This window comes from Nycticebus coucang, chromosome 6, assembly GCF_027406575.1.
Source record: "Nycticebus coucang isolate mNycCou1 chromosome 6, mNycCou1.pri, whole genome shotgun sequence".
NCBI lineage: Eukaryota > Metazoa > Chordata > Mammalia > Primates > Lorisidae > Nycticebus > Nycticebus coucang.
In genome coordinates this window covers 60,910,492-60,936,912 of record NC_069785.1, presented here as the reverse complement: position 1 = coordinate 60,936,912, position 26,421 = coordinate 60,910,492, and the positions used below count along the sequence as shown (strand labels likewise).

Below are 26,421 nucleotides of genomic sequence, written 5' to 3'. Positions count from 1 at the left end.
GCCCCAGCTGCTGAGCTACAGGCACCGAGCCAGAATGACTATGATTTCAGCTATTACCTTGCTCTTTTGGAATTCCCAAACTTAAATTTGCAAGAATTGGAAGACTTAGGGAAAAATTAAAGTTTTGAAAGGTTGTGTATATGTGTGTCTGTAAAGGAAATAGCATGTACACTTGCCTTTCAGAAAAGAGATGTTAAATATCTAATATAAATACCACTTTCCAGTGTATTTTCTTGTCTTGAATTGTAGAAAATTGGAGAAAATGTAGAAGTACTAGAGAGGGAAGACAGATTGTGGTGAGTAACAGTAATTGGGTCAGGAAGCTTGTTTTTATCTCCAAGTAGCTCAGTTGCTAATTTGAATGATCGTGTTTTATCATGTAGGAATCAGCCTGTATGCATTTTTTAAATATCCTAGACAATTAGTGTTCAATTGTATATAATTTAGAATCATATAACATCTACTAGGTTGACTTCTAGAGCAGAGTCTTTTTTTTAAAAAGGGTTGGTTAGTGTATTTCCCAAGTAGACAAATCGTGTGACAGGGTCAACATTTTGCAGACTTTTTAAATAAAAAATTGTTTAAAATTTGGATCCTTTTAATTTCAGATTTTTTCCCATTCCCATTCCATTTTACAGACATTTCAACCTACGAATGAAGAGGGATACTTCCCTTTTCAGTGATGAATTTAAAGTAGAAACATCAAATGAAGTACTTGATTATGATACCTCTCATATTTACACTGGACATATTTATGGTAAGTTGAACCTTAACAGAACCCTTTTGTTTGATTTTTTTTTCCCTACCCAAAGAAATACATATTTTGAAGTATAAGCAAATATTTCAGTAAAGTTGTATAAATATAGAGGAGATTGATTTAATCACAAAGGGTAATAGTCTTTGAAAATTGAAATGATCTTTGGACTTATCTTTTCCTGTACCATGTATGTTTTATAGTGAATTATGGAATGTCTGGCTTCTGAAAGGTCTAAAATTTTGACTCTCGTAATACTTCCAATCTGTTAAGAATTTTCAGAAGATTCTGAGTTTCCACATAAGAAACTGGAAATAACTTCTCTGTGTTTTATAAGAAATTAGGAAAAATCTAAAAGAAAACTGTAAAGATCATTTTAACATACAAAAATAATGTAATAGTCACTTGTAGGAAAATCTTCTTGAGACCTTCCTTTTCTATCGTCTATTTGCTTTTGTTCACAATTCTAACAAATTACTCATACTGCATCAAACTTTTTTTTTTTTTGAGACACAGTCTCACTATGTTGCCCTGGGTAGAGTGCTGTGGTATCACAGCTCACAGCAACCTCGAACTCTTGGGCTTAAGCGATTCTTTTGCCTCACCCTCCCAAGTAGCTCAGACTACAGGCGCCCACCATAACGCCCGAGTATTTTTCTGTTGCAGTTGTCATTGTTGATTAGTTGGCCTGGGCTGGGTTTGAACCCACCAGCCTGGGTGTATGTGGCCGGTGCTGCAACCACTATGCTACAGGCACCAAGCACCTTTTTTTTTTTTTTTTTTTTTTTTGAGACAAGAGTTTCACCATGTTGCCCTCGGTAGAGCGTCACAGTTCATAGCAACCTCCAACTCTTGGGTCTAAGCGATTCTCTTGCTTCAGCCTCCCAAGTAGCTAGGACTATAGGTGCCCACCAACAGTGGCTGGCTATTTGTTGTTGTTGTTGTTGTCGGTGTTGTTTAGCAGGCCCCGGGCCAGGTTCCAACCCACCAGCCCCAGTGCATGTGGCTGGCGCCCTAACCTCTGAGTGGCTTCAAACTTTTAAATATAGAGGAGATTGATTTAATCACAAAGGGTAATAGTCTTTGAAAATTGAAATGAACTTTGGACTTATCTTTTCCTGTACCATGTATGTTTTATAGTGAATTATGGAATGTCTGGCTTCTGAAAGGTCTAAAATTTTGACCTTTAAGTGGCATCAAACTTAAAAGATGTATTGAGGCTGAGAGTGGTAGTTTGTGTCTGTAATCTTAGCATTTGGGGAGGCCAAAGTGGGGGGATCACTTGAGTCCAGGAATTTAAGAACAGCCTGGGCAACATAAGAATACCCTGTCTCTATTAAAAAACTTAAAAAGTAGCTGGGCATGGTGGCACATGCCTCTAGTCCTACCTACACGGAAGGCTGAGCTGGTAGAATCGCTGCAGAGCAGTATTTTGAGGTTGCAGTGAGCTATGGTTGAGCCATTGCACTCCAGCCTGGATGACAGAGTGAGACCTCTCCCTAAAAACACAAAATAAAGATGTATTGGGGGACATGGAGAGCACACTTAACTTAATCAGAAAGTTGCATCTTGGGGCAGTACCTGTGGCTCCATGGGTAGGGCGCTGGCCCCATATACCGAGGGTGGTGGGTTCAAAGCTGGCCCCAGCCAAACTGCAACAACAACAAAAATAAATAAAATTCTAAAAAAAAAAAAAAGGAAGTTACATCTGACCTAGTGTGGGAAAAACAGAATAATTATAGGAGTCATAAAAAGCTAAAAAAATTTCAAAGGTTTTCTAAGGCTATCAGAAATGGGGCAAAGTGTCATGTGTAAAATAACATTTTCAAAAGATACTTTGGGGGTGGTGCCTGTGGCTCGGTCGGTAGGGCGCCGGCCCCATCTACCGAGGGTGGCGGGTTCAAGCCCGGCCCCGGCCAAACTGCAGCCAAAAAATAGCCGGGCGTTGTGGCAGGGCGCCTGTAGTCCCAGCTACTCGGGAGGCTGAGGCAAGAGAATCGCTTAAGCCCAGGAGTTGGAGGTTGCTGTGAGCTGTGTGAGGCCACGGCACTCTACCGAGGGCCATAAAGTGAGACTCTGTCTCTACAAAAAAAAAAAAAAGATACTTTGGATATCTTTATTCTAAAAGTGCGTTTTATCAGTGGCTCTGCTTGCCACTTTCTAAGTAAGCTTAAGTTAATTTAACAGTTACTTATTGATGACTATTAGAATGTGATTGTTAACAAAACCATAATCTAGTTTACACTGTTACTGTTAGTAATGATAACTGTTTTACCTAAATATTAATTGTTTACATCTCAAATTCAGCTTGATATAATTTATGTAAAAATTAACTTTCTAGTAAATTTGTATTCCAATTTATATATTTGAATTGCTTTTTAAAGGAGAATGAATTTAAAATTTGTGCACAAATTAAATTTTCAAGAATTTCTTGCTTTCATTAATAGGTGAAGAAGGAAGTTTTAGCCATGGGTCTGTTATTGATGGAAGATTTGAAGGATTCATCCAGACTCGTGGTGGCACCTTTTATGTTGAGCCAGCAGAAAGATATATTAAAGACCGAACTCTACCATTTCACTCTGTCATTTATCATGAAGATGATATTAGTAAGTACTTAAATTTTATTAAGTAGCATTTTGCAGAAAGGCATATGAATAGTTAAAACTACTTGGAGAGATATGAAGCCTGAGCTATTTTCTTTTCTAAGTTATTACCAGGCTAGGAAATAGTTTGCACAAGCAAACTCTCTATTTAATGAATAATAGGTCTGGCTCAGCGCCTGTAGCTCAGAAGCTAGGGCATCTGGGCTGGCGGGTTTGAACCCAGCCTGGGCCTGCCAAAACAACAATGACAACTACAAAAAAAAAAAAAAAGCCAGGTGTTGTGGTGGGCGCCTATAGTCCCAGCTACTTGGGAGGCTGAGACAAGAGAATAGCTTGAGCCCAAGAGTTTGAGGTTGCTGTGAGCTGTGTCTCCATGGCACTCTATTGAGGGTGACAGAGTGAGACTCTGTCTCAAAAAAGAAAGAATAATAGATCTATATAATGGGACAATTTTCTTGTCAATTCGTGGCAGTCTGACTTTGTTCGTATGCTACAACTAATTCTATTTGAACCGTGAGTCAACTACATCTGAAATTCTGTATTTTGGTATCAGCCAGTTTAATGTTTGTAGCCTAATGAAGGTAGAACAACATTATTGTCTTCTTATTGTAAATTTCAGTGTAGGTATTTGTGCAGTGTACAAGGGATATTTTAAGTATTTTTAGGATTTCTAAATCCTTTGAGTATTTCTTTTGGAGTCTTGAATTTTGAAATTATGACTTCAAGAGTTCAAATTTGTCATGGATTTTGTTCTTTAGTATCATCTTTATATGATAGTCTGTTGGAAGAGGTCTTTTTTTGTGGTTTAAGGATAGAAAATATATTTAAATGTCATCTTTTAATTCTTTTGTCTATAAATTCGTAGTTATCCAGCCATGGAATGCTTCACTGAAATGCCATAATTCCATAGAAATACATTCCTCTAATTTATATGTCTCTTGAATACTTACTTTATTTTAATTAATTAATTAATTAATTAATTTGTTTGTTTATTTATTTATTTGAGACAGAGTCTCAAGCTGTCGTCCTGGGTAGAGTGATATGGCGTATCACCTCACAGCAATCTCAAACTGTTGGGCTTAAGCAATTCTCTTGCCTCACCCTCCCAAGTAGCTGGGACTACCGGTGCCCACCACAATGCCTGGCTATTTTCTTGTTGTAGTTGTCATTGTTGTTTAGCTGGGTTGGGCCAGGCTGGAACCTGCCACCCTAGTGTATGTGGCTGGCGCCGTAACCACAGTGCTACAGGCGCTGAGCCCTTTTTAATTTTCTTAGTGACATAGTCTATTTTGCAGGTTTTTCTCTCCTATCAGGATATGTGAGTTTTCCAAATACAATTTGTTTCTTTTGCTCTTTTAATGTTCCAGATATCATCTGTACAGCAGATTCTTCGTAAGTACTTAATGAAATCTTGGAATATTTTTCAGGAATATTATCTCAAAATCTGATAAGCCTTTTTGGGAAGGAAAGAGAGGAAAAGAGTAATTTGACAATTTTTTTCTTTGCTTTACAGTTCCTATTGGTGCCTTCTACTGTATTTGTTTTGCTCCCTTTGTTATCTACTTGTATATAGTTTAACCATAGATGACAGAAAAAAATAAGCATATTCTTTTTCTCACTGTCATTTCTTTCTTGTAATATAATTGCATTGTTCCCACATTGCATCCTACAGTTCCAAATATCTTTAATTTTTCTCAACCCTTTCCCTCCCCACTCCCAAAGATGTTGAGTTAGCTTGGAGGATCAGTGACATTGGATGTGACTTAGTTTTCTGTTCTCTTTGGCATTTAGATCTCAATGGCAATCTCTACCATTGGTTCAAGTATAAAACATGTATTTACTTGTTCAATATATGTTTGTTGTAAGGAGGCCCTTTCTCATTCTTTTAGGAGATGTCAATAGTGTTACTAGAACTTAAAAGTAGTAGTGTTTAAAGTTATTTTGTTTGTCCCTTTTCTGGTATTTGTAAATGTAGTGATATGAGAATGGAGTATGGGAAGGTATTATTACCATTTGAAGGTATCAAAAACAGAGTTTTTAATGTCTGCAAATGTGGACAATTATTTTTGAATGACTATTTAAAAAAATCTGTCAAGTGAACCCTGGTTTAAGAAACAAAAACATCCATGTAGTAACTTTTAAATTTTTAAATAGTTGCTATATTTTAGATTGTAAATAAGGGTTGGCAAACTTTCTGTAAAGGGACAGATAATAAATATTTTTGCTTTGGGAGCCGTAGCGTGAGTTTTGTTGTAGCCACTTCTGCCATTGTAGCGTAACATCAACCATAGAAACTCACAAATGACTGGTTTCTGATAAAAACTTTATGGGACATTTAAATTTGAATTTAATATAATTTTCATCTGACACAAAATGTCATTTTTTTAAATTAAATTATAGCTGTGTACATTAATGTGATCATGGGGCACCATACCCTGGAAAATGTCATTTTTTTGATTTTTTTTAAGCCATGAAAGAAATGTAAAATTCATCCTTAGCTTGCACTCCAAACAAAAACAGGTGGTAGTACTCATTTGTCCTGCAGCTGTAGTTTACCTACCCCCATTCTATAGGATAGATAATTTTACTTTTTTTTTTTTTTTTGAGATAGAGTTTGACTTTGTCGCCCTTGGTAGAGTACCGTGGCATCACACCTCACAGCAACCTCCAGCTCTTGGACTTAGATGATTCTCTCGCCTCATCCTCCCAAGTAGCTGGGACTACAGGCACCCGCCACAATGCCCAGCTATTTTTTTTATTTTTTCTTTTTTTGTTGCAGTTTTGGCCGGGGCTGGGTTCAAACCTGCCGCCCTTGGTATATGGGGCTGGTGCCCTACTCACTGAGCCACAGGCGCTGTCTGATAAATTTACTTTTAATTGGTTCTTTAAGCTCTCGGTGTAGAGTATCAAAGGTTTTAGAAGTAGTAGTATTAGTAGAAGTAGTTATTATGGCTTAATGTGTACCTGATACTATATAAAGTTTTTTAGTTGCATTATTTAATTTAATCCTCACAATAATCTTGTGAGATGCAGGTATACATATTATCCCTGTTTGATAGGTGAGAAAACTAGGCTTAGAAAACTTAAACAGTCACTTGATTGTGTACCTCATGTTCTTTACTTTGTTGTCTCCGCTTTACTCATAGAAGAAAGGTGTTAATTTTAATTTTATTCCAAGGATTTCTAGGGCCTTTCTGAAATCTCCAAGCCTGCCTAACTAAACTCATGCATTTGCATCTATTGCTGTTCTAAGCCAAATTCTCTCCTTAATATATTTAGCAATGGATATTTTATTTTTCAGCAAACTGAAAGAGAGGATGCCTTTTTTTTTTTTTTTTTTTTTTTTTTGAGACAGTCTCACTCTGTCGCCTTTGGTAGCATGCCATGGTGTCACAGCTTACAGCGATCTATAACTCTTGGGGTAAAGTGATTCTTTTGCTTCAGCTTCCCAAGTAGCTGAGACTACAGGTGACCGCCACAACACCTGGCTATTTTTTGTTGTAGTTGTCATTATTGTTTAACAGGCCCTGGTCAGGTTTGAACCCGCCAGCCTCCGTGTATGTAGCTGGCGCTGTAACCCCAGAGCTACAGGCGCCGAGCCAAGACAGTATGCCCTTTAATGTATATTATTATTTTCATACAATTTGCTTAAGTGCCAGTAATTTATTTTTACAACCAAAGTACTACATGATTGTTTATATCACTATGTATATACCTAAGTGAATTTGATGTCCCTATATATATTACCCTTTCCAGAAGCAAATTGATTCTGATGAGAATTTGGCTGTAGTCCTCTTAATATTGTTTCTGGAACTGTAGGAATCAGTTTTTATCAGTATATAAAAAGCTACCAAGAAAAATGATAATTGCTATTTTTGGAGAACCTTGGGGAATGACTTCTGAGCCTGTACCAGAACACAGAGACAGTTTTCGGTGAAAATATTTAATAACTTGCTAGGTGTTTTGATATCCAGTTAGATGTGATGGTAATAACTATGTATAGTTATCAGTTTAAAATTCACACTTGTTCAATTCTTTACTTACATAGTAAAAAGCAGTCTCTTCTAGGACACAGACGTGTGAACAGTTATGACAGGGTAAGAATATCACTTAATCCTCTGGCCCTTCGCACAGTTTATTTTAAAGAAACTAGGAAAAACACTGTTTCATAAACTGTAATAGTAATCTCACTAACGCAGACAAGTTTTAGGGATGTCTTACTGCATGATTGCTTGGAATTGTTAGCTGTAATAGTATACCCTTGCCCCCTTTTGTGTACTGCTTATCCGAGAGACAAGTCTGAGTAATTTTTTTTATGCTGTACCTATTTAGAAATGCTTAATTTCTGAATTAAAAAATTAATGTAGCAACTACAGAACAGGCGTGTTTGCCTTTATTCTTTTTATTTCAAATTTATTATTTACTTTCTTGTATAAGAAAGCACAGAGAACCTGAGTTTGCTTGAGCTTTCTGGTAGTAGGGCTCCCTACTTTCGGCAGGTGTGCTACTCACAGCTATACTTGTCTTTTCTTTCTCTTGTGCTTCAATGGGAAGATCTTTTATTTCTTATTTCTGAAAAATTGAGATTGTTAAAATTGATTTTACCATTTTTAAAATGGAGGCTTCCTCATTCAAGTAGAGCCTCCTTATTTCTGGAAACTTCAGGATATTCCTTCTGAAACTTAAAAAAAAAATCAATTAACTCCATATTATGTGTGTTTTTTTTAATATCATCTTTACTGGTTTGATCTATATGGTGTTTTTGAAGTTGTTGACATAAATGAGTTTTCTCATAATTACTTAAGTCTTTCATTTTTTGTGTGTGTTACTGTTAGTGGGAGGGAGAGACAAAAAGAAAAAGAGGGATAAAAAAATTGAATTGGTAGATATTGATAATAGCTAACATTGTTTGTATCTGATATTATCAGGTTGATAATGTCATTCATAAATAACAGGAAATTTTGAAAACTGCCTTAAAAAGTGTTCTTGCTGTACTTTAGTTCAGTGTGGAGCTTGTGCTGTGCATACTGAGTTGTGATAAGCTATGGTAGACAATGGAAAAGTCATAGAATAGAGTGCTTTGATGATGTGATTTCAGAACTCCATAGTGTATGAGAGTGTTTTGGTTAATATCTTTAGTATGTGATTTATTTATTTATTATTATTATTTTTTTTTTTGGTAGAGACAGAGTCTCACTTTATGGCCCTTGGTAGAGTGCCGTGGCATCACACAGCTCACAGCAACCTCCAGCTCCTGGGCTTAAGCGATTCTCTTGCCTCAGTCTCCCGAGTAGCTGGGACTACAGGTGCCCACCACAACACCCGGCTATTTTTTTGTTGCAGTTTGGCCAGGGCTGGGTTTGAACCCACCACCCTCAGCATATGGGGCCGGCGCCCTACTCACTGAGCCACAGGTGCCACCCCTATTTCTTATTTTTTTATTGAGACAGACTCTAACTTTGTTGCCATTGGTAGAGTGCCGTGGCATCAAAGCTCACAGCCACCTCAAACTCTTGGGCTCAAACAATTCTCTTGCCTCGGCCTCCCTAGTAGCTGGGACTACAGGGACCTGACACAACGCCCAGCTATTTTTTTTTGTTTGTTTGTTTGTTTGTTTCTTTTGTTTAGCAGGCCTTGGCCAGGTTCTAATCCACCAGCCCTGGAGCACGTGGCCCGCACCCTAACCACTGGGCCACAGGCATCCAGCTACATGCTTTAATTAGCATTGATTTTAAGTAATATACATACTTTATAGAGTAGTAAATTTTACTACTTTTACATGCTTTAATTAGCATTGATCTTAAGTAATCTTAAGTAATATACATACTTTACAGAGTAGTATTTGAATGAAATATAAAAATTTAGCATTGTAGGGTGGCGCCTATGGCTCAGTCGGTAAGGCGCTGGCCCCATATACTGAGGGTGGTGGGTTCAAACCCGGCCCCAACCAAACTGCAACCAAAAAATAGCCGGGTGTTGTGGCGGGCGCCTGTAGTCCCAGCTACTCGGGAGGCTGAGGCAAGAGAATCGCTTAAGCCCAGGAGTTGGAGGTTGCTGTGAGCTGTGTGAGGCCACGGCACTCTACCGAGGGCCATAAAGTGAGACTCTGTCTCTACAAAAAAAAAAAAAAAAAAAAATTTACCATTGTAGACTTTTGCTTTTTTTCTTCAGTTAATCTCTAGGGAAATATAAATTAATTATAAATTGATTTCTCTGACCAACTCAGAGGAACAAAAGTGGAAAAGTTGAGAAGGCCATGATATGTTTTAGGGTAGTTAATTTAAAAATAATACTTAAGTAAAAAAAAATATATATATATATATATAAAATAATATTTAAGTAGAAATGTATGATACTAAATTAGAAATACTTTTGAAAGATCAGATAAACAGAGACAGTGGGGGGCTTAATTTTGTTTGGCAAAGTTTGTAAAAACTATGCCTAGCCTTTTCCTGTTACGCAGTCAGAAACTTTAAACAGGAGTCAAGTATAAAAAATTTCAGGTCAAGGACTTTTTACATTTGCTATCATATATTTTAGCTATAATGAAATACAATGAATCATTTCAGAGATATATATATATATTTTTTTTTATTTCCCAGCTCTCACTCTTTTTTTTTTTTTTGTAGAGACAGAGTCTCACTTTATGGCCCTCGGTAGAGTGCCGTGGCCTCACACAGCTCACAGCAACCTCCAACTCCTGGGCTTAAGCGGTTCTCTTGCCTCAGCCTCCTGAGTAGCTGGGACCACAGGCGCCCGCCACAACGCCCGGCTATTTTTTGGTTGCAGTTTGGCCGGGGCTGGGTTTGAACCCGCCACCCTCAGTATATGGGGCCGGCGCCCTACCGACTGAGCCACAGGCGCCGCCCCAGAGATATATTTTTAATAAAAATATTTACTTTGAAGCATTCAGAATGTCAATGAAACAGTTGCATCTTTCTTTTTTAATTATAGAGTGGTAAAACACTGTGTTGTTCTTAGTTAACAAAACAACATTTATTTCATATAAGCTGCATCGGAGACAACTGAAAATGCAACAACTACTATCCCCATATTTAACTAATTTGTGCTATGCACCAATAAGAACTTGCTTTAATTTTTTTTCCCAATTTATAGCCTTATACTATATTAGGCAAGGTTAGTGATTATTAAAAATGTCAACAGGATAGGGCTATCTAGAGATACAGTTGGTAATGTGTTAACTGTACAAAAAAGGCACCGTACAGTTAAAAACAAGCCTTATACAGCCTTACATTTCAATTTTTTTCTTTAAAAGGAATGAGTTATGTATGGGGAGGTTAAATGCTTTATAGACAAGGGGGATAGACTGTGCCAGGACCAACTTATTCACCATTACCATCTTAATCTTCTTCTTCCTTTCTCTTCATTTTCCTCATCTTTCTTGTCTTCCTTTTTTTCTTGCTTTTTTTCCAGCCTTGATGATGCCCTTTTTTGCTACATCAGGCTTTCCTTTTTTGTATTTTTCATTTAGCTTAGCAGCTTTCTTTTCATGAGGCTATTTCTCATTTGCAGCAGTGTTATTCCACAGCTCTTCCAGGTTCTTTGCAACATTGCTGTGGATGGGCCAGGGTGTTCTCTTTTGATTTTTGGTTAATAGTCACAATAGGACAGAAAGAAGGCTGAAGGAGGCCTCTTGAGTACATAGGGATCCTTGAACTTCTTTTTTGTTTACCTTTTGAGGGGGGAATGTAGATTTTCATTTCTCCTTCATAACGAGCCTTGTCTACCTTTGCCATGTCTTCAGATTTTTTTTCTCTTTAGCAGACATGATCTTCCACCTCTCTGAGCACTTCTTAGAAACCTGAGAAGCTGACTGAAATATTTGGGTGCTGCTTTTTGTTCCTTCTGGCAAGTTTGTACAAAGAATGCGTGGGATGACATTTTGTCTCTAAGCATCTGAGGCTCTCCCTTGCTCATGTTTAGTTATTTTTCCTTAGCAAGGAACAGAGTTACCTGGTACCTGTTTGGCTGTCATTTGTCCCAGCACTGTCTAAGTGGAGCTTTGTGGACTGCAGTGGTAAAAGTTATGTTGTAAAACAACTTTGAAACTCATCCTAAAATGTAAAATTCTATTTAAAATTTTTGTTTTTTTCTTCTGTAAACTGTCCTCTCATTTGTTTTTGCAGTGTCTGAAGTATTTTACAAGGAAATTGGTATAAGAAATTCTATAATTTCATTTATAATATTACAAAAGGGATTAGAATTCATCAGCCTTCAATATGAGGGCAACTGAGGCTGGGTGCAGTGGCCCACACCTGTAATCCTAGCATTTTGGGTGACTGAGGCAGGAGGATCACTTGAGGCCAGGAGTTTGAGACCAGCCTGAGCAAGAGCAAGACTTTGTCTATACCAACAATAAAAAAAATTAGCTACTTGTGATGGCTATGCCAGTAGTCCCAGTTACTTGGGAGGTTGAGGCAGGAGGATCATTTAAGCACTGGATTTTGAGATTGCAGTGAACTATGATGACGGCACTGTGCTATACCCTGGGAGACAGAGCAAGACCCTGTCTCAAAAATAAAAATAAAGATGACAGAAACTGAAGCTTAACCAGTCTAAAACTTATGCAATTTAGTGTCATGACAAGGATCCATGTCTCTTGGCTTCCACTTAATTGCTTTTCTTCTGTTACATTCTAAGTTAGGAGGGAATAGTTTAAAGGCTGCTGAAAAGGCAAAGGACTGGGTGACAATAGAGACATTTACAGAGAGGATTTTTAAAAAGTTAGGATAAAGCCAAGGCTTTATTATTTTTGGTGTCATTGATTTTTACAGACGGTTAGCCATATTCACTAGTGGAAAATCGAGCAGATTTATACTTTTTTTTTATTGTTAAATCATAGCTGTGTACATTAGTGCAATCAAGGAGTGCAATGTGCTGGTTTCATATACAATCTGAAATATTCTCATCAAACTGTTCAATGTAGCCTTCATGGCATTTTCTTAGTTATTGTATGTAGACATTTGTATTCTGCCTTTAGTAAGTTTCGCCTGTACCCATTCTAAGATGCACCGTAGGTGTGGCCCCACCCATTACCCTCCCTCCACTCTAATCTTCCCCCTCCCTTCCCCTTCCTTGGCCCTTTCCTCATAGTCTTGTGCTATAGTTGGGTTATAGCCTTCATGTGAAAGCTATAAATTAGCTTCAAAGTAGGGCTGAGTACATTGGATACTTTTTCTTCCATTCCTGAGATACCCTGCTAAGAAGAATATGTTCCAGCTCCATCCATGTAAACATGAAAGAGGTAAAGTCTCCATACTTCTTTAAGGCTGCATAATATTCCATGGTATACATGTACCACAATTTGCTAGTCTATTCGTGGGTCGATGGGCACTTGGGCTTCTTCCATGACTTAGCAATTATGAATTGGGCTGCAATAAACATTCTGGTATAAATGTCTTTGTTATATTGTGATTTTTGGTCTTCTGGGTATAAACCTAGTAAAGGAATTATAGGATCGAATGGCAGGTCTATTTTTAGGTCTCTAAGTATTCTCCAAACATCCTTCCAGAAGGAACGTATTAGTGTGCATTCCCACCAGCAGTATAGAAGTGTGCCCTTTTCTCCACATCCACGCCAACATCTCTGGTTTTGGGATTTTGTTATGTGGGCTACTCTTACTGGGGTTACGTGATACCTCAAAGTAGTTTTGATTTGCATTTCTCTGATGATTAAGGATGATGAGCTTTTTTTTCATGTGTTTGTAGATCGTGCGTCTGTCTTCTTTAGAGAAGTTTATCTTCAGGTCCCTTGCCCACCCTGAGATGGGGTCACGTGTTCTTTTCTTGCTAATACGTTTGAGTTCTCTGTGGATTCTGGTTATTAGACCTTTATCGGAGGTATAACCTGCAAATATTTTCTCCCATTCTGAGGACTGTCTTGCTTGCTTTACTTACTATGTTCTTGGCTGTGCAGAAGCTTTTTAGTTTGATCAGGTCCCAGTAGTGTATTTTTGATACTGCTTCAATTGCCTGGGGAGTTTGCCTCATAAAATATTCACCCAGGCCTATTCCTTCAAGAGTTTTCCCTGCACTTTCTTCAAGTATTTTTATAGTTTCATGTCTTAAGTTTAAATCTTTTATCTAGTGAGAGTCTATCTTAGTTAATGGTGAAAAGTGTGGGTCCAGTTTCAATCTTCTACAGGTTGCCAGTTTACCCAGTACCATTTGTTAAATAGGGAGTCTTTTCCCTACTGAATGTTTTTAATTGGCTTGTCAAAGATCAAATAACGGTAAGTAGCTGGATTCATCTCTTGGTTCTCTATTCTGTTCCAGACATCTACTTGTCTGTTTTTGTGCCAGTACCATGCTGTTTTGATCACTATCGATTTATAGTACAGTCTCAGGTCTGGTAGCGTGATTCCTTCTGCTGTGTTTTTATTGCTGAGTAATGTTTTGCCTATTCGACTTTTTTTCTGATTCCATATAAAACGAAGTATTATTTTTTCAACATCTGTAAAGTATGACAATGGAGCTTTAATAGGAATTGCATTAAAATTATATATTGCTTTGGGTAGTATAGATATTTTAACAATGTTGATTCTTCCCAGCCATGAGCATGGTATGTTTTTCCATTTGTTAACATCTTCAGCTATTTCTTTTCTTAGAGTTTCATAGTTCTCTTTGTAGAGATCTTTCACGTTCTTTGTTAGGTATACTCCCAAATATTTCATCTTCTTTGGCACTACTATGAAAGGAATAGAGTCCTTGACTGTTTTTTCAGCTTGGTTATTGGTGGTGTGTATAAAGGCTACAGATTTATGGGTGTTGATTTTCTAGCCTGAGACATTGCTGTATTCCTTGATCACTTCTAAAAGTTTTGTAGTAGAATCCCTAGTGTTTTCCAGATATATGATCATATCATCTGTGAAGAGTGAAAGTTTAATCTCTTCTGACCCTATGTGGATACCCTTGATCGCCTTTTCTTCCCTAATTGCAACGGTTAAAACTTCCATTACAATGTTAAAGAGCAATGGAGACAATGGGCAACCTTGCCTGGTTCCTGATCTAAGTGGAAATGATTTCAATTTAATTCCATTCAATATGATACTGGCTGTGGGTTTGCTGTAGATGGCCTCTATTAGTTTAAGAAATGTCCCTTCTATACCAATTTTCTTAAGTGTTCTGATCATGAAGGGATGCTGGATATTATCAAAAGCTTTTTCTGCATCAATTGAAAGAATCATATGGTCCTTATTTTTTAGTTTGTTTATGTGCTGAATTACATTTATAGATTTACATATATTGAACCAGCCTTAAGAGCCTGGGATAAATCTCACTTGGTCATGGTGTATAATTTTTTTGATGTGTTGTTGGATTCTGTTTGTTAGGATCTTGTTGAATATTTTAGCATCAATATTCATTAGTGATATTGGTCTATAATTTTCTTTTCTTGTTGGGTCTTTCCCTGGTTTGGGGATCAAGGTGATGATTGCTTCGTAGAATGTGTTGGGTAATATTCCTTCTTTTTCCATGTTTTGGAAGAGGTTTAGTAGTATAGGTACTAGTTCTTCATAAAGGTTTGGTAGAATTCTGATGTAAGCCATCTGGTCCTGGGCTTTTCTTTTTAGGGAAATTTTGTATAGTTGGTGCTAGTTCAGAACTTGATATAGGCCTGTTCAACATTTCCACTTCATTCTGGCTAAGTCTTGGTAGGTGGCGTACTTCCAGGTATTGGTCGTTTCTTTCAGATTTTCATATTTGTGAGAGTAGAGTTTCTTGTAGTATTTGTTAAGGATTTTTTTGAATTTCTGAGGGGTCTGTTGTTATTTCATCGTTACCATTTCTGATTGATGAAATTAGAGATTTTACTCTTTTTATCAGAACCAGTATCCCAGAGGTTCTGATAATTCGTGTCTTGATTGTTGTTTTGTTCCAAAAATTTGGTGATTTCCTTCTTAATCTCGTCTATAACCCATCTATCCTTTAGCATAAGGTTGTTTAACTTCCATGTTTTTGTATGGGTATGCAGGTTCCTGTTGTTAGTGAGTTCAACTTTTATTCCATGATAGTCTGAGAAGATGCAGGGAATAATTTCTATTTTTTTTTAATTTGCTGAGGTTAGATTTGTGGCCTAAGATGTGGTCGATTTTGGAGTATGTTCCGTGGGCTGATGAGAAGAATGTGTATTCAGTTTTGTTGGGATGAAATGTTCTGTAGATGTCTGTTAAGTCCAAATGTTGAATGGTTAAGTTTAAATCTAAAATTTCTTTGTTTAGCTTCTTTGTGGAGGATCTATCCAGCACTGCTAAAGGGGTTTTAATATCTCCAAGTACTATGGAACTGGAGGAAATCAAGTTGATCATGTCTGTTAGAGTTTCTCTTATAAATTGAGGTGCGTTGTGGTTGGGTGCATAAATATTAATGATTGAGATCTCATCATATTGGGTATTACCTTTAACAAATATGAAGTGTCCATCCTTATCCTTCCTTTTTTGGTTGGTTTAAAGCCTATTGTATCTGTGAATAGGATTGCAATGCCTGCTTTTTTCTGCTTTCCATTTGCCTGGAGTATAGATGACCATCCCTTCACCTTGAGTCTATATTTGTCTTTTAATGTAATATGCAATTCTTGTATGCAGCAGATATCTGGCTTGAGTTTTTGTATCCACTCAGCCAATCTGTGCCTCTTTAGAGGACAATTTAAACCATTCACATTAATTGAAAATATTGATAAGCCTTTTGAGAGTCCAGTGGACATTTTAAATCTTTTTGCGATTGTGGAAGTTGGAATTTGATCAAAATTTTCTGGGTGGGTTTACTTTTGTGGTGGGGGATTATGCTGGTCTTTATGGAGGATAGTTCTGAGAATATTCTGGACGGCTGGTTTAGGTTTGGCAAATTTCTTCAACATGTGAATGTCATTGAAGTATTTTATTTCTCCATCATAAATGAAACTCAGTTTAGCTGGGTACAGGATCCTGGGTTGAAAGTTATTATTTTTTAGGAGATTAAAAGTCTATAACCATCCTCTCTAGCTTGAAAGGTTTCAGCAGAGAGATCTGCAGTTACTCTAATATTCTTGCCCTTGTAGGTGATGGTTTTCTTTCGTCTCACTGCTTTCAGAATTTTCTCCTTCATATTAACTTTAGTGAAATTGATTATAATGTGTCTGGGGGATGTCTGATTTGGGGTGAGTCGTGCTAGAGTTCTGAAACTGTCGGCTATCTGAATTTCAGAATCTCTTGGCATGTCTGGAAAGTTCTCCTTCATAATCTCATGGAGAAGAGACTCTGTGCCTTGTGAAGTCACTCCTTGCTTTCGGGGATTCCTATAAGACAAATATTGATTTTCTTCTAATTGTCCCAGAGCTTTCTGAGAGAGTGATCTGTTTTTGCTCTCCATTTCTCTTCCTCTTTGCGAGTTTGGGAGCGTTTGAAAGCTTTGTCTTCAGTGTCAGAAATCCTTTCTTCTGCTTGCTCCATTCTGTTGCTGAGGGATTCTACTGTGTTTCTCAGATCTTTGAGGGCTGCAACTTCTTGTCTCAATGTGTCCATATCTTTGGTCATTTGGTCTTTGAATTTGTTGAATTCTTGAGATAGTTTTTGGGTTACTGCTTGGAATTCTAATTCGATTTTATTTGCTGTCAATATTCTGAATTCGATTTCTGACATCTCAGCTATTTGTCTGTGCATGGGATCTTGTGCTGTGTCTGCCCCATTGATCTTGGGGGAGTTGATCTACTCTGATTATTTATATTGGCAGAGTTACTCTGTTGATTTCGCCTCATGATTGTTTTTCACTGTTGCCTCTGGCCGTCCTCAGAACTGGGGAGGTGTCTCTCTAAGATTAGACCTCAACAGGATCACTCTGTTGTTGCTGGATCTTTGTAGGGACTGACCCTGTGTAGTTCCTCTGCGGGTGCCCCAGCTAGGGAGTTCTGGTTGTGGAAGCAGCTCCGGAGTGTGACACAACTGGATCCAGCAACAGGGTGGGAGGTGGTACGCACGGTTCTGGGAATGCCTGGTGCCCAGTGAGTTTGACACAGAGAGCCCAAGGCTCCAGCAGTCTCTGGCCAGGAGAACTGCTCTGCGCAGAGGCAGGGAGGGCTCTGGAGGGCACGCAGCTACCAGTGTCCTTGGCCAGATGAGCGGGCTGGTGTGGAGGCAGGGAGGGTACAGGAGGGAGGGATGATGCAGGGTTGTGCGGTTCCTACAGTTCTTGGTCAGGGCATGCGTAGGTCCGGCTGGCACAGCTCTTATGGAGGTCCGGGAGGTGCCAAGCCCAGGAGTTTGAGGTTGCTATGAGCTGTGATGCCATGGCACCTTACCCAGAGCAGCAACCCGAGGCTCCAGTGTGCCAAGACTGGTCTCACTCTGCCCCTAAGGGTTAAGGCTGTAAGGCAGCTCAGTCCCTGCCTTTAGTCTGCTCAGTCACTAGGTTACTAGTTCCTGCCCGTTCCTTGCTCTGCGACCCTGAGGGCGGAGCTTGCCAGGGCAGTTCTCTCACAATGGCTCCCTGAGGCCCACAGCTGGATACAGTTAGCTCCGTCCAGCTCAGCGGCTCAGTCTGGGACCCTAGACAATGCCCAAAATTCTCCGCACTTCTGCTCAAGCTCTCCCCAAGGCAATTCAACTGAGTGCCAAGTCCGAAAACACTGAAACAGGTCACAGGTAAGGCCTTTCCAGTTTGCAGTCTCACTGCTGCTTGTACTTATGGTTTCTGGCGGGATTAGGTGATCTAACACATGCAACCACTTGCCAGTTTTCCACTGTTTTTGTCCTCCTCTTGGGGTCCAGAATTCCCTTGGTGACTCCCTGTATCCTCAAAGGGATGATTATAGGCAGATGCCACCAGCCAGAGATGCCTGGAGTCTTACCTCCCCAGACTCACTGTGCCCAGTTGCAGGGAAGCTGTTACTCGGCCGCCATCTTGCTCCAGCCCCCAAGATTTATACTTTAGATTTAACTCTTGTGAATAATAAATGATAGAAAAAGTAGAAGAAATAGCATTTAGGAGTGTGGTGTATGTTCTAGGGATAAGAGGAGCTTAAACTCAGTCTTTGACATCTATTATAGCATAATTCAATAATTGATGTTTATACTAGTGATTTTGTGAGAATACCTGAGGACATTGGATCAGGACTCTGGGCCCCCAAAGAGCTGCTTCTAAAGAGACATTGTGAGATGTAGTTTATTATTAAATTGTTAAATTCTGTTCATGGTTTGTACATTTGGGGATTAGACATATAATCTCCATAACCAATCTTATAATATTTGTATTTGAACATTAAGAATTAGTAGATGGGGCTGCCCCTGTGGCTCACTGAGCAGGGTGCGGGCCCCATATACTGAGGGTGGCAGGTTCAAACCCAGCCCCGGCCAAACTGCAACAAAAAAATAGCCAGGCGTTGTGGCGGGCGCCTGTAGTCCCAGCTACTCGGGAGGCTGAGGCAGGAGAATCGCCTAAGCCCAGGAGTTGGAGGCTGCTGTGAGCTGTGTGACGCCACTGCACTCTACCAAGGGCAATAAAGTGAAACTCTGTGTCTACAAAAAAAAAAAAAAAAAGAATCAGTAGATGTTGATTTTAGCTACTAGAGAGGCTCAGAATCATGGGTTTAAAGCAACCTTATAGATCAACTAGTCAAAACTGTGTTCGGGTTCAATTCATCTGCTCAGTATCATACAAGTTTTGGCAGACATGGTAGGGAGAAAGCACCAGAGGTAGTATGTCAGAGAACTGAAGCATGGCATGTGTGTGAGAAAGAAGTTAGAATTAATATCAGGGTGATATGTTAGAATAGCTTTGTAACCTTATATGTGTAACTTACATTTTCTCAGTCTCATTTTAACCTCTTCTAGAAGTTAACAGTTCTAAACTACTTTTTTCTTTAACGGTAGAAATACAGTGGAACCTCTATAGTTGACCACCTCCTTAAGTGGACCTAATTTTCATAGACCAGATATAACACTACATGCATATATCAGTACAGTAAGCCTGGTTCCTTATGTTGACCAGTTTGTTACGGTCCCTTGGGTGGGCAACTTATACAAGTTCTACTATATATAAATTAAACAGACAATAAAGTGTCTAGCATTATTAACATTTTTGTGAATGACCTTTCAGATTTTACTTATCTACTGTTTTTAATTCATTTACAGTATATCTTAGCTCTATAAGTTAATTATAGTTCTACATTTTTCCTTTAAATAGTTGCATAGTATTCATTGTTTCGTCAGCGAACGTGTTATTTACCAGCCTACCAACTAATGGACGTATTTCCTCCCTATAACATTTGTTATGATTATTTCTTTAAGATTAATTTGCTAGAAGTAATATTTTCAGACTTTTAAATTTTATTTCTTTCCTTTTCTTTTTTTTTGGACGGAGTGTCACCCTATTGCTCAGGCTAGATTTCCATGGCATCACCCTAGCCCATAGCAACCTCAAACTCCTGGGCTCAAGTGATCCTCCTGTCTTAGTCTTTCAAGTACCTGGGACTACAGACAGCCACCACAGTGCAGGCTCAGTTTTCTATTTTTAGTAGAGATGGGGGAGGCAATCCTTAGTTTTGCTCAGGCTGGTCTGCAATTCCTGAGCTCAAGGGAATTCTCTTGCTTCAGCCCCCCAGAGTGCTAGGACTATAAATTAGAGCTACTGTGCCTGGCCTTAGACATTTAAATTTTGATGTATATTATCAGATGACTCTATAAGGAGATTATACAAATTTATATATTTTTATAGCTTGAAATTCAGTATTGATTTAATAATATCTTTTACATGGTCCATAGCTTGGCCCACAAAAAATGTCTCATAATTTTTTTAAATACAAGATTCAGTTAAAGTCTACATGTTGCATTTGGTTGTTACATCTCTCTGGTTGGTATTACTTTTCTAACAGCGTAATTGAGTAAAAATTGATATACAATAAACTGCTCATACTAAAGTATATAATTGGGTAACTTTTGAGACATTTTTGTTTTGATGAAATTGTTACCAGTGAAGATATTAAACATGTCCCTCACCCTCCCCAAATTCCTTCTCCTCAGTTGTAATTCTTCTCTTCTTCCCACCCACCTCATTCCCCCTTTCCTTGGGTACTAATCAATAGGTTAGTTTTCATTTTCTTGAATTTTATGTAAATACCAGTATATATTATTTACCCTTAAAGAAAACTTGACTTTAACTTTGCCTAAGTATTTTGAGATCCATCAGTGTATTAAAAATTGATTTCTTGGCTCGGCACCTATATCTCAAGCAGCTAAGGTGCCAGCCACATACACCAGAGCTGGTGGGTTGTAATCTAGCCCGAGCCTGCCAAACAACAATGATAACTACAACCAAAAAATAGCAGGCGTTATGGTGGGTGCATGTAGTCTCAGCTACTTGGGAGGCTGAGGCAAGAGAATCACTTAAGCCCAAGAGTTAGTGGTTGCTGTGAGCTGTGATGCCATGGCACTCTACCTAGGGCGACAGCTTGAGGCTCTGTCTCAAAAAAAAAAAAAGAACGAGAGAGTCTCTTTTTGTCACTCTTGGTAGAGTGCCATAGCATCATCTCACAGCAACCTCAAACTCTTGGGCTCAAGCAATCTTCCTGCCTCAGTTTTTCATTTTTAGTAGAGACAGGATCTCACTCTTGCTTAGGTTGGTCTTGAACTCATAAGCTCAAGCAATCCACCTACTTTGGCCTCCCAGAGTGCTAAGATTACAGGTGTGAGCCACTGTGCCTAGCCTAAAAATTCATTTCTTTTATTGATGACTAGTATCTCATTATATGGATACTGTAATTTGTTTATGCATTCACCTGTTAATAGACATTTGGCTTGTTTCTAGTTTAGAGTTCTTATAAATACAACTGTAACATTTTTAATATTAACTCATCAAGTATTGGTTGAGTAAAGAGAAGATAAATTTTGAAAAGAGACAAGAGGGTGAAATAAATACTAAGTGATTAGAAAGTCTTGCTTAGCTGCCTGCGCACTAGGGAAGGGGGCATTTCGGAAATTTAATATAAGCTTTTTGGAAGCAAGAGAGCAGAAAGAAAGTTCATTTTAAGCTAGTTGTGTATAGATTCTCTGTTGCCCAAACTGATACTCATTCTTAAAAATATCACTTAGGTATAATTGCCTAGAAGTTTTCATTGACCTTTCAGTTCTGGTCATCCTCTCTTCACTACAATTTATGTTAGTGAGTCTTCCCTGTGTTTGAATATAGCAGTTTACAGGTTATTGGTCATATAACCGATCTTTGAGAATAGTTATGGAAGGAAATCAGCTGTTATGGAGGAGTAAATTAAATTTAACTAGTGTTCGAGTGTGGATGATTGTGGGGAGGGAGCTTAACTTAGCAAGTTAATACCTACATGTAATACTTGTTTACATGTCCGACCCACCCCGGTTAGACTGTAAGCTCTGAGAGGGTGTATGGTGTCCTGTCATTTATTTTTGTATACTTGGTGCTTGGTAAATAGTAGTTTTTCTTACTATTTGTTTGCTAAATAAACTAATACGAATTAACACTGACATACAATTAGGAAATGTGTATGCATACAGGCCTTAATTTTGTCTTTTTTAATTTTTATTATATCATAACTATACATTAATGCATTTATGTGGTACAATGTGTTGATTTTATATACAATTTGGAATGCTTACATCAAACTGGTTAACATACCTTCACCTCACTTACTTAATTTTGTTATTTATTTATGTATTTTTAAATCATAGCTATGTACATTAATGCAATCATGGGGCACCGTACACTGGTTTTATATACCATTTGACATATTTCCATCACACTGGTTAACATAGCCTTCCTGGCTCACTTACTTAATTTTGAATGTGCCCTGTGTTATAGTCAGTCTGTAAAGTCTTTAGGGATTTAGAGTACCTTTTCCTGTGGAAATAAAGTAGATAATTCCTAATTGTTACAGTTGGAATGAAGGCTAAAAGGAGGTTATTGAATCTTGCAGTTTACAGTTCTTTGGTTAAAGGATAACCTTTGAAAAGAGGCTTGGAAATCAGCTGCTAGCTGAAAAATTAAATTCAAGAAGTATTTAGTGGTTTGTGAATGTATAGGATTGATTTACCTTTTTTCTTTTTAAACTTTAGGGAGAATTCTCTGTTAGTAATAGTCATAGTGTGTGCTAAATGCTGTACCAAAAATGTCACTAAAACACTGAGGGTGGTACACACTGAGGGAGCTTTAGATAAATTAAGGAAGACGTCCCAGGAGATACAGCACTTGACTTGAAGGTAACAGGTAGACTTCTGACACTAGAGGAAAGAGTCTGTGTTGACAGGAGAAGGGTAGTTATTACTCTGGCTACAACAACGTTGTTGTAGCTATCACAGCTTGGGTACGTTAGGGAAGCAAAGAAACTGGTATCTTCTTTGGCCTGAAATTACCCAGTTACTGCTGATTACCCAGTTACTGCTGTGTATAGGTGTCTAGTCCCAGATCAAATAAATGGAAATAACGGTCACTTTAAATCTGTGTGTTATGAGATATCATTCCAACTTTCATGATAAATTTTACAGGTTTAATGACTGATTAATTTGTTAATTAAACATTATTTAAGCCCCTAGTCTGTATAGGACACTTTTTTAGATAATGTGGATACAGTGATGAATAGAGCAAGTTTCTCTTCTTGTGCACTTAAGATTATAGTAATTCTGTTTGTAATTGATCAGAAAAATAAAACAACATTTCTTTTGTTGACCTGACTCATGATCCCTTTGGCTGCCAATATGAACCCTTTCTTTCTAAAAACCACGGATGGGGAATGATGTGCGTGGCCCAGCTGTCTTCCTATCTCTTGGGAGATCAGTAGGGACCATCTTCACTTTCCTCCTCTTCCCAGGGACAAGGACATGTGTGCTCTTCTCATGTTCCTTCTCCCTCACAAAAATGGAAATTAGATGTGGTAATTGCGAAGAGCTACAGGGTGAAAGGGACTCTGATTCATGACACTGGAATTAGAAGGGGAAGGAACATTTGGAGACCTCTCTTTCCAAAGTCTTCATCTTTTTTCAGGGGCAAAAAAAAATCGACTCTTTTACTCTCCTATCAGTGAAACCTTGGCAATTTTTGGCAACTTTGGCTTTGAGAATAAATGGCAATTTTCATGTCACTCCATGACACTCTTTGTTAATTTGTTAAATTAATTATTAACTTAAAGTGATTATTAAGTTAATAAATTAGCTAACAGATTAATTTCTATGCATAATTATTATTTGAAGTCACTCTTTTAAATTTATTTAATATAATGAAGGTTGAATTGCTTGATTAGATTTGGTGGTTCATGACATGTTGTTGGAGGGATTACATCCAGTTTTAACTATTAGAGAGTTGTCTTGTAGCCAAGGCCTTGGGCCATCCTGTCAAGTTCCTAATCTGCCAGTCTACAAAGAGGGGAGGGGGGCTCTGCTGGAAGTAGTGAGGTTGCAAGAAGTGGGCATTTTACGTGTGGTTCTGTTGGGCTGAGAATCTGAATATAAATATTCCCCTTTGATGGAGTGGATGATTCAGAGTTAACTAGAGCTATTTCCTACTTGAGGTGATGTGACAATGTATGTATTATTTATATTTGTGTCTCCTACAACAAAACAAAAGCCAGAGGTTGGCATGCAAAGGAAATGGAAGAGAGGCAATAGTTCTAAAGCTGATCTTTGTTTTAAAAGGCTGAATATCCTACGCCCATGACTCATCTTTGTGAAAGAATATGCTGTTTGGCCTTTTCACGGGAACTACAGTGCATCCTATGATTTAGCATTTCAATGAGGGCTTATTCATTAGTTGAACAAAGGCTTTTTCTGGAAATGAGGATTATATTGTCAGTAATTTTAGAGGAAAAATGTCATTGTCCATTTTTATAGTTAACGTGGTTATGGGGAAAATGGGCTCTTTTAGAAGTTTTGAAAGTATATGGGAAAAATGTTATCCTTCCCTTTTTTTTAATCAAGAGAGTTTTGTGCTGACAGAATTTGAAGCATATATACATGCTGTTATGTTGCTTTGGAGAATTTTTTTACTCTAAATTTCAAGCTTTCAAAAGGAGTTTATATCTTTAATTTATGATGTATAAAATGTAATTTACAAAGAAATAAACATTCTATTTTTAAATTCTCTAATTCTTGGGGAATTAAATATTTCTAATGTTTTAAATTATAGTGTACTGAAGTTTTATTATTTTTCACTCCCCTATACATTAATCACCAATACTAAGAGAGTTTTAGTATTTTGACAAAAGATTTAAAGTTCACAAAACAATTTCATTTTTTCCCCCATTGATTATTAGGGTTGCTTCGCATAGTTTCAGCTTGCACGATCAGTTTTACCAGCTATCCTGTACTGCTGTGGTGAAGCAAGGACTATCTGATGTTAACTAGGTAAATAAAATAGGGAATCAACTCTGGAAATACAGGCTAGTTGCCAAGTGGCATTAGGGAACTACTTGAGATTATGATTTTTTGAGTGAGAATAGCACAGTTGCCCAATTTTCATTACCCCCATTCAGCTTTAGGAATATAGGTAGTGAATTGAATTTAAATAGGATTTGGTTGAAAGTCAAGGGGTCCAGGTTGGAGATTTAGGGCAGAGGACTATGATGAATGCAATAGAGTAATTATATTAAATAATTGACTGTGGGGTTTAGACCAGATAAGAAAGAGAAAGAATATCTAGTGAAAGGCAGTGAACAAGATCATAGTGTTGATGGACTGAGGGGACTTACTGGTGTTGAAAGATTTAGAGTCTAGAGGGAATGTGTGGAAAAGATAAAGTGGTAGAAACAAAGTAGGATGCTGGAAGTTGAGATTAAGAAGGAGTTTCAGTTATGAGAAATTTCAGATAAGTCAGAAGCATAAGCATAGAAATGAGAAGCTGAGATAAGCAAAGTTCATGGGAGAAAAGTTATGAGCATATTTGAAGCATATGAATGTTGGAATCATTAAGGATTATGATGGAATGGTATCAGAGAGAGTGACACTGACTCATGATTTATAATAAAAATAAGAAAATAAGGGCAGTAGTGATTTGGGGAAGCAGCAAATGCCTATAGTAAGTTGGAGTAATCAGTAGTATAGTCTCATGACTATAAAAACTGAGCCACTTTGAGAATAGTCTTAATGGCCCAGGGGACAAAGTAGTAGATAGCTTTGAGTGTTTTATAAAATTAGAGGCAGGGTGATATCTTCCCAAGAATGGGAAGAGTTCTGGGGTTCTCTTTGATTCTTGTTGGAGTCCTCCTGATAGAGAGCAGGAATGCTGCAGAATAATTCTCTTGACTCCTGTCAGATGATGTACCAGTGTAAGTTTTATGAAACATAGATACTCTCTTCATTATAGCCAAAAGCAATCTGTTGGTGATGAGGTAGAGTAAGAGCAGTTTTATTACTGAGTCTAAGCTGTCTTTTCACTCTGGGGAGTAGCAGCCTGCTGTGGATTGTGGTCCTGTGCTTGTTTCTCCTGGCTTCCTCTCAACTCTAACTGATAGTAGACAGGCAGAGTGGTATTGCTCTGAACACTGACCCTAGGACTTCTGTGTGGAGGAGTGGTTAAAAAAAAACAACTCTAATATTAGGTACATAAACGGTGTTCTAAGTGTGTGTGTGTATGTATGGCCAGTTAAGTTTGCGAACTCATCCTAGAAAATGCTACATACTTCATTGTTGGATATCACAACGGTCACCTTTGAAGGAAGCTATGTACTAATGCCAGCACCCAGTCCACCACCCCAAAGCAATTTTGGAATTCTTTTTTTGAATGTCCATCAGAGTTGTTGTTGTACAAAGTCTGACAATTAAGTTCTTGAACTCATCCCAGGGGCTTTGAAGGGTGGAATAGTAGGTGCAGGTGTTGGTGCATAGCTTCCCAAAGGGAGTGTTTTGAAGGTAGTGATACAGCAATGAGGTATGTAGCACTTTTTCTAGGACGAGTTCGTGAACTTAATTGTCTGACCTGAAATGTAAATGTAACAATAAATACATTTTATCAAATAGATGAGCTACCCATTAGGGCGCATATGTTTGATTACCTTAATCTTAATGTTTACATACCTAGTATTGGTGCCATGTATTGATGACATCAGAGTATCAATATGTTT

The 26,421-nt window shown here is 38.0% G+C and overlaps 1 protein-coding gene across 5 annotated transcripts in view; it reads left to right on the top strand.

The window, feature by feature from the left end:
- Positions 1–26,421, top strand: part of ADAM10 (ADAM metallopeptidase domain 10) — a 181,793-nt gene that overhangs the window by 82,022 nt on the left and 73,350 nt on the right. For all 5 annotated transcript variants that reach the window (XM_053594026.1, XM_053594023.1, XM_053594027.1 and 2 more), the window contains exons 3-4: positions 639–757; positions 3,202–3,360. In XM_053594026.1, the coding sequence (XP_053450001.1) occupies positions 639–757; positions 3,202–3,360 (278 nt within the window). The remainder of the gene's footprint in view (positions 1–638; positions 758–3,201; positions 3,361–26,421) is intronic.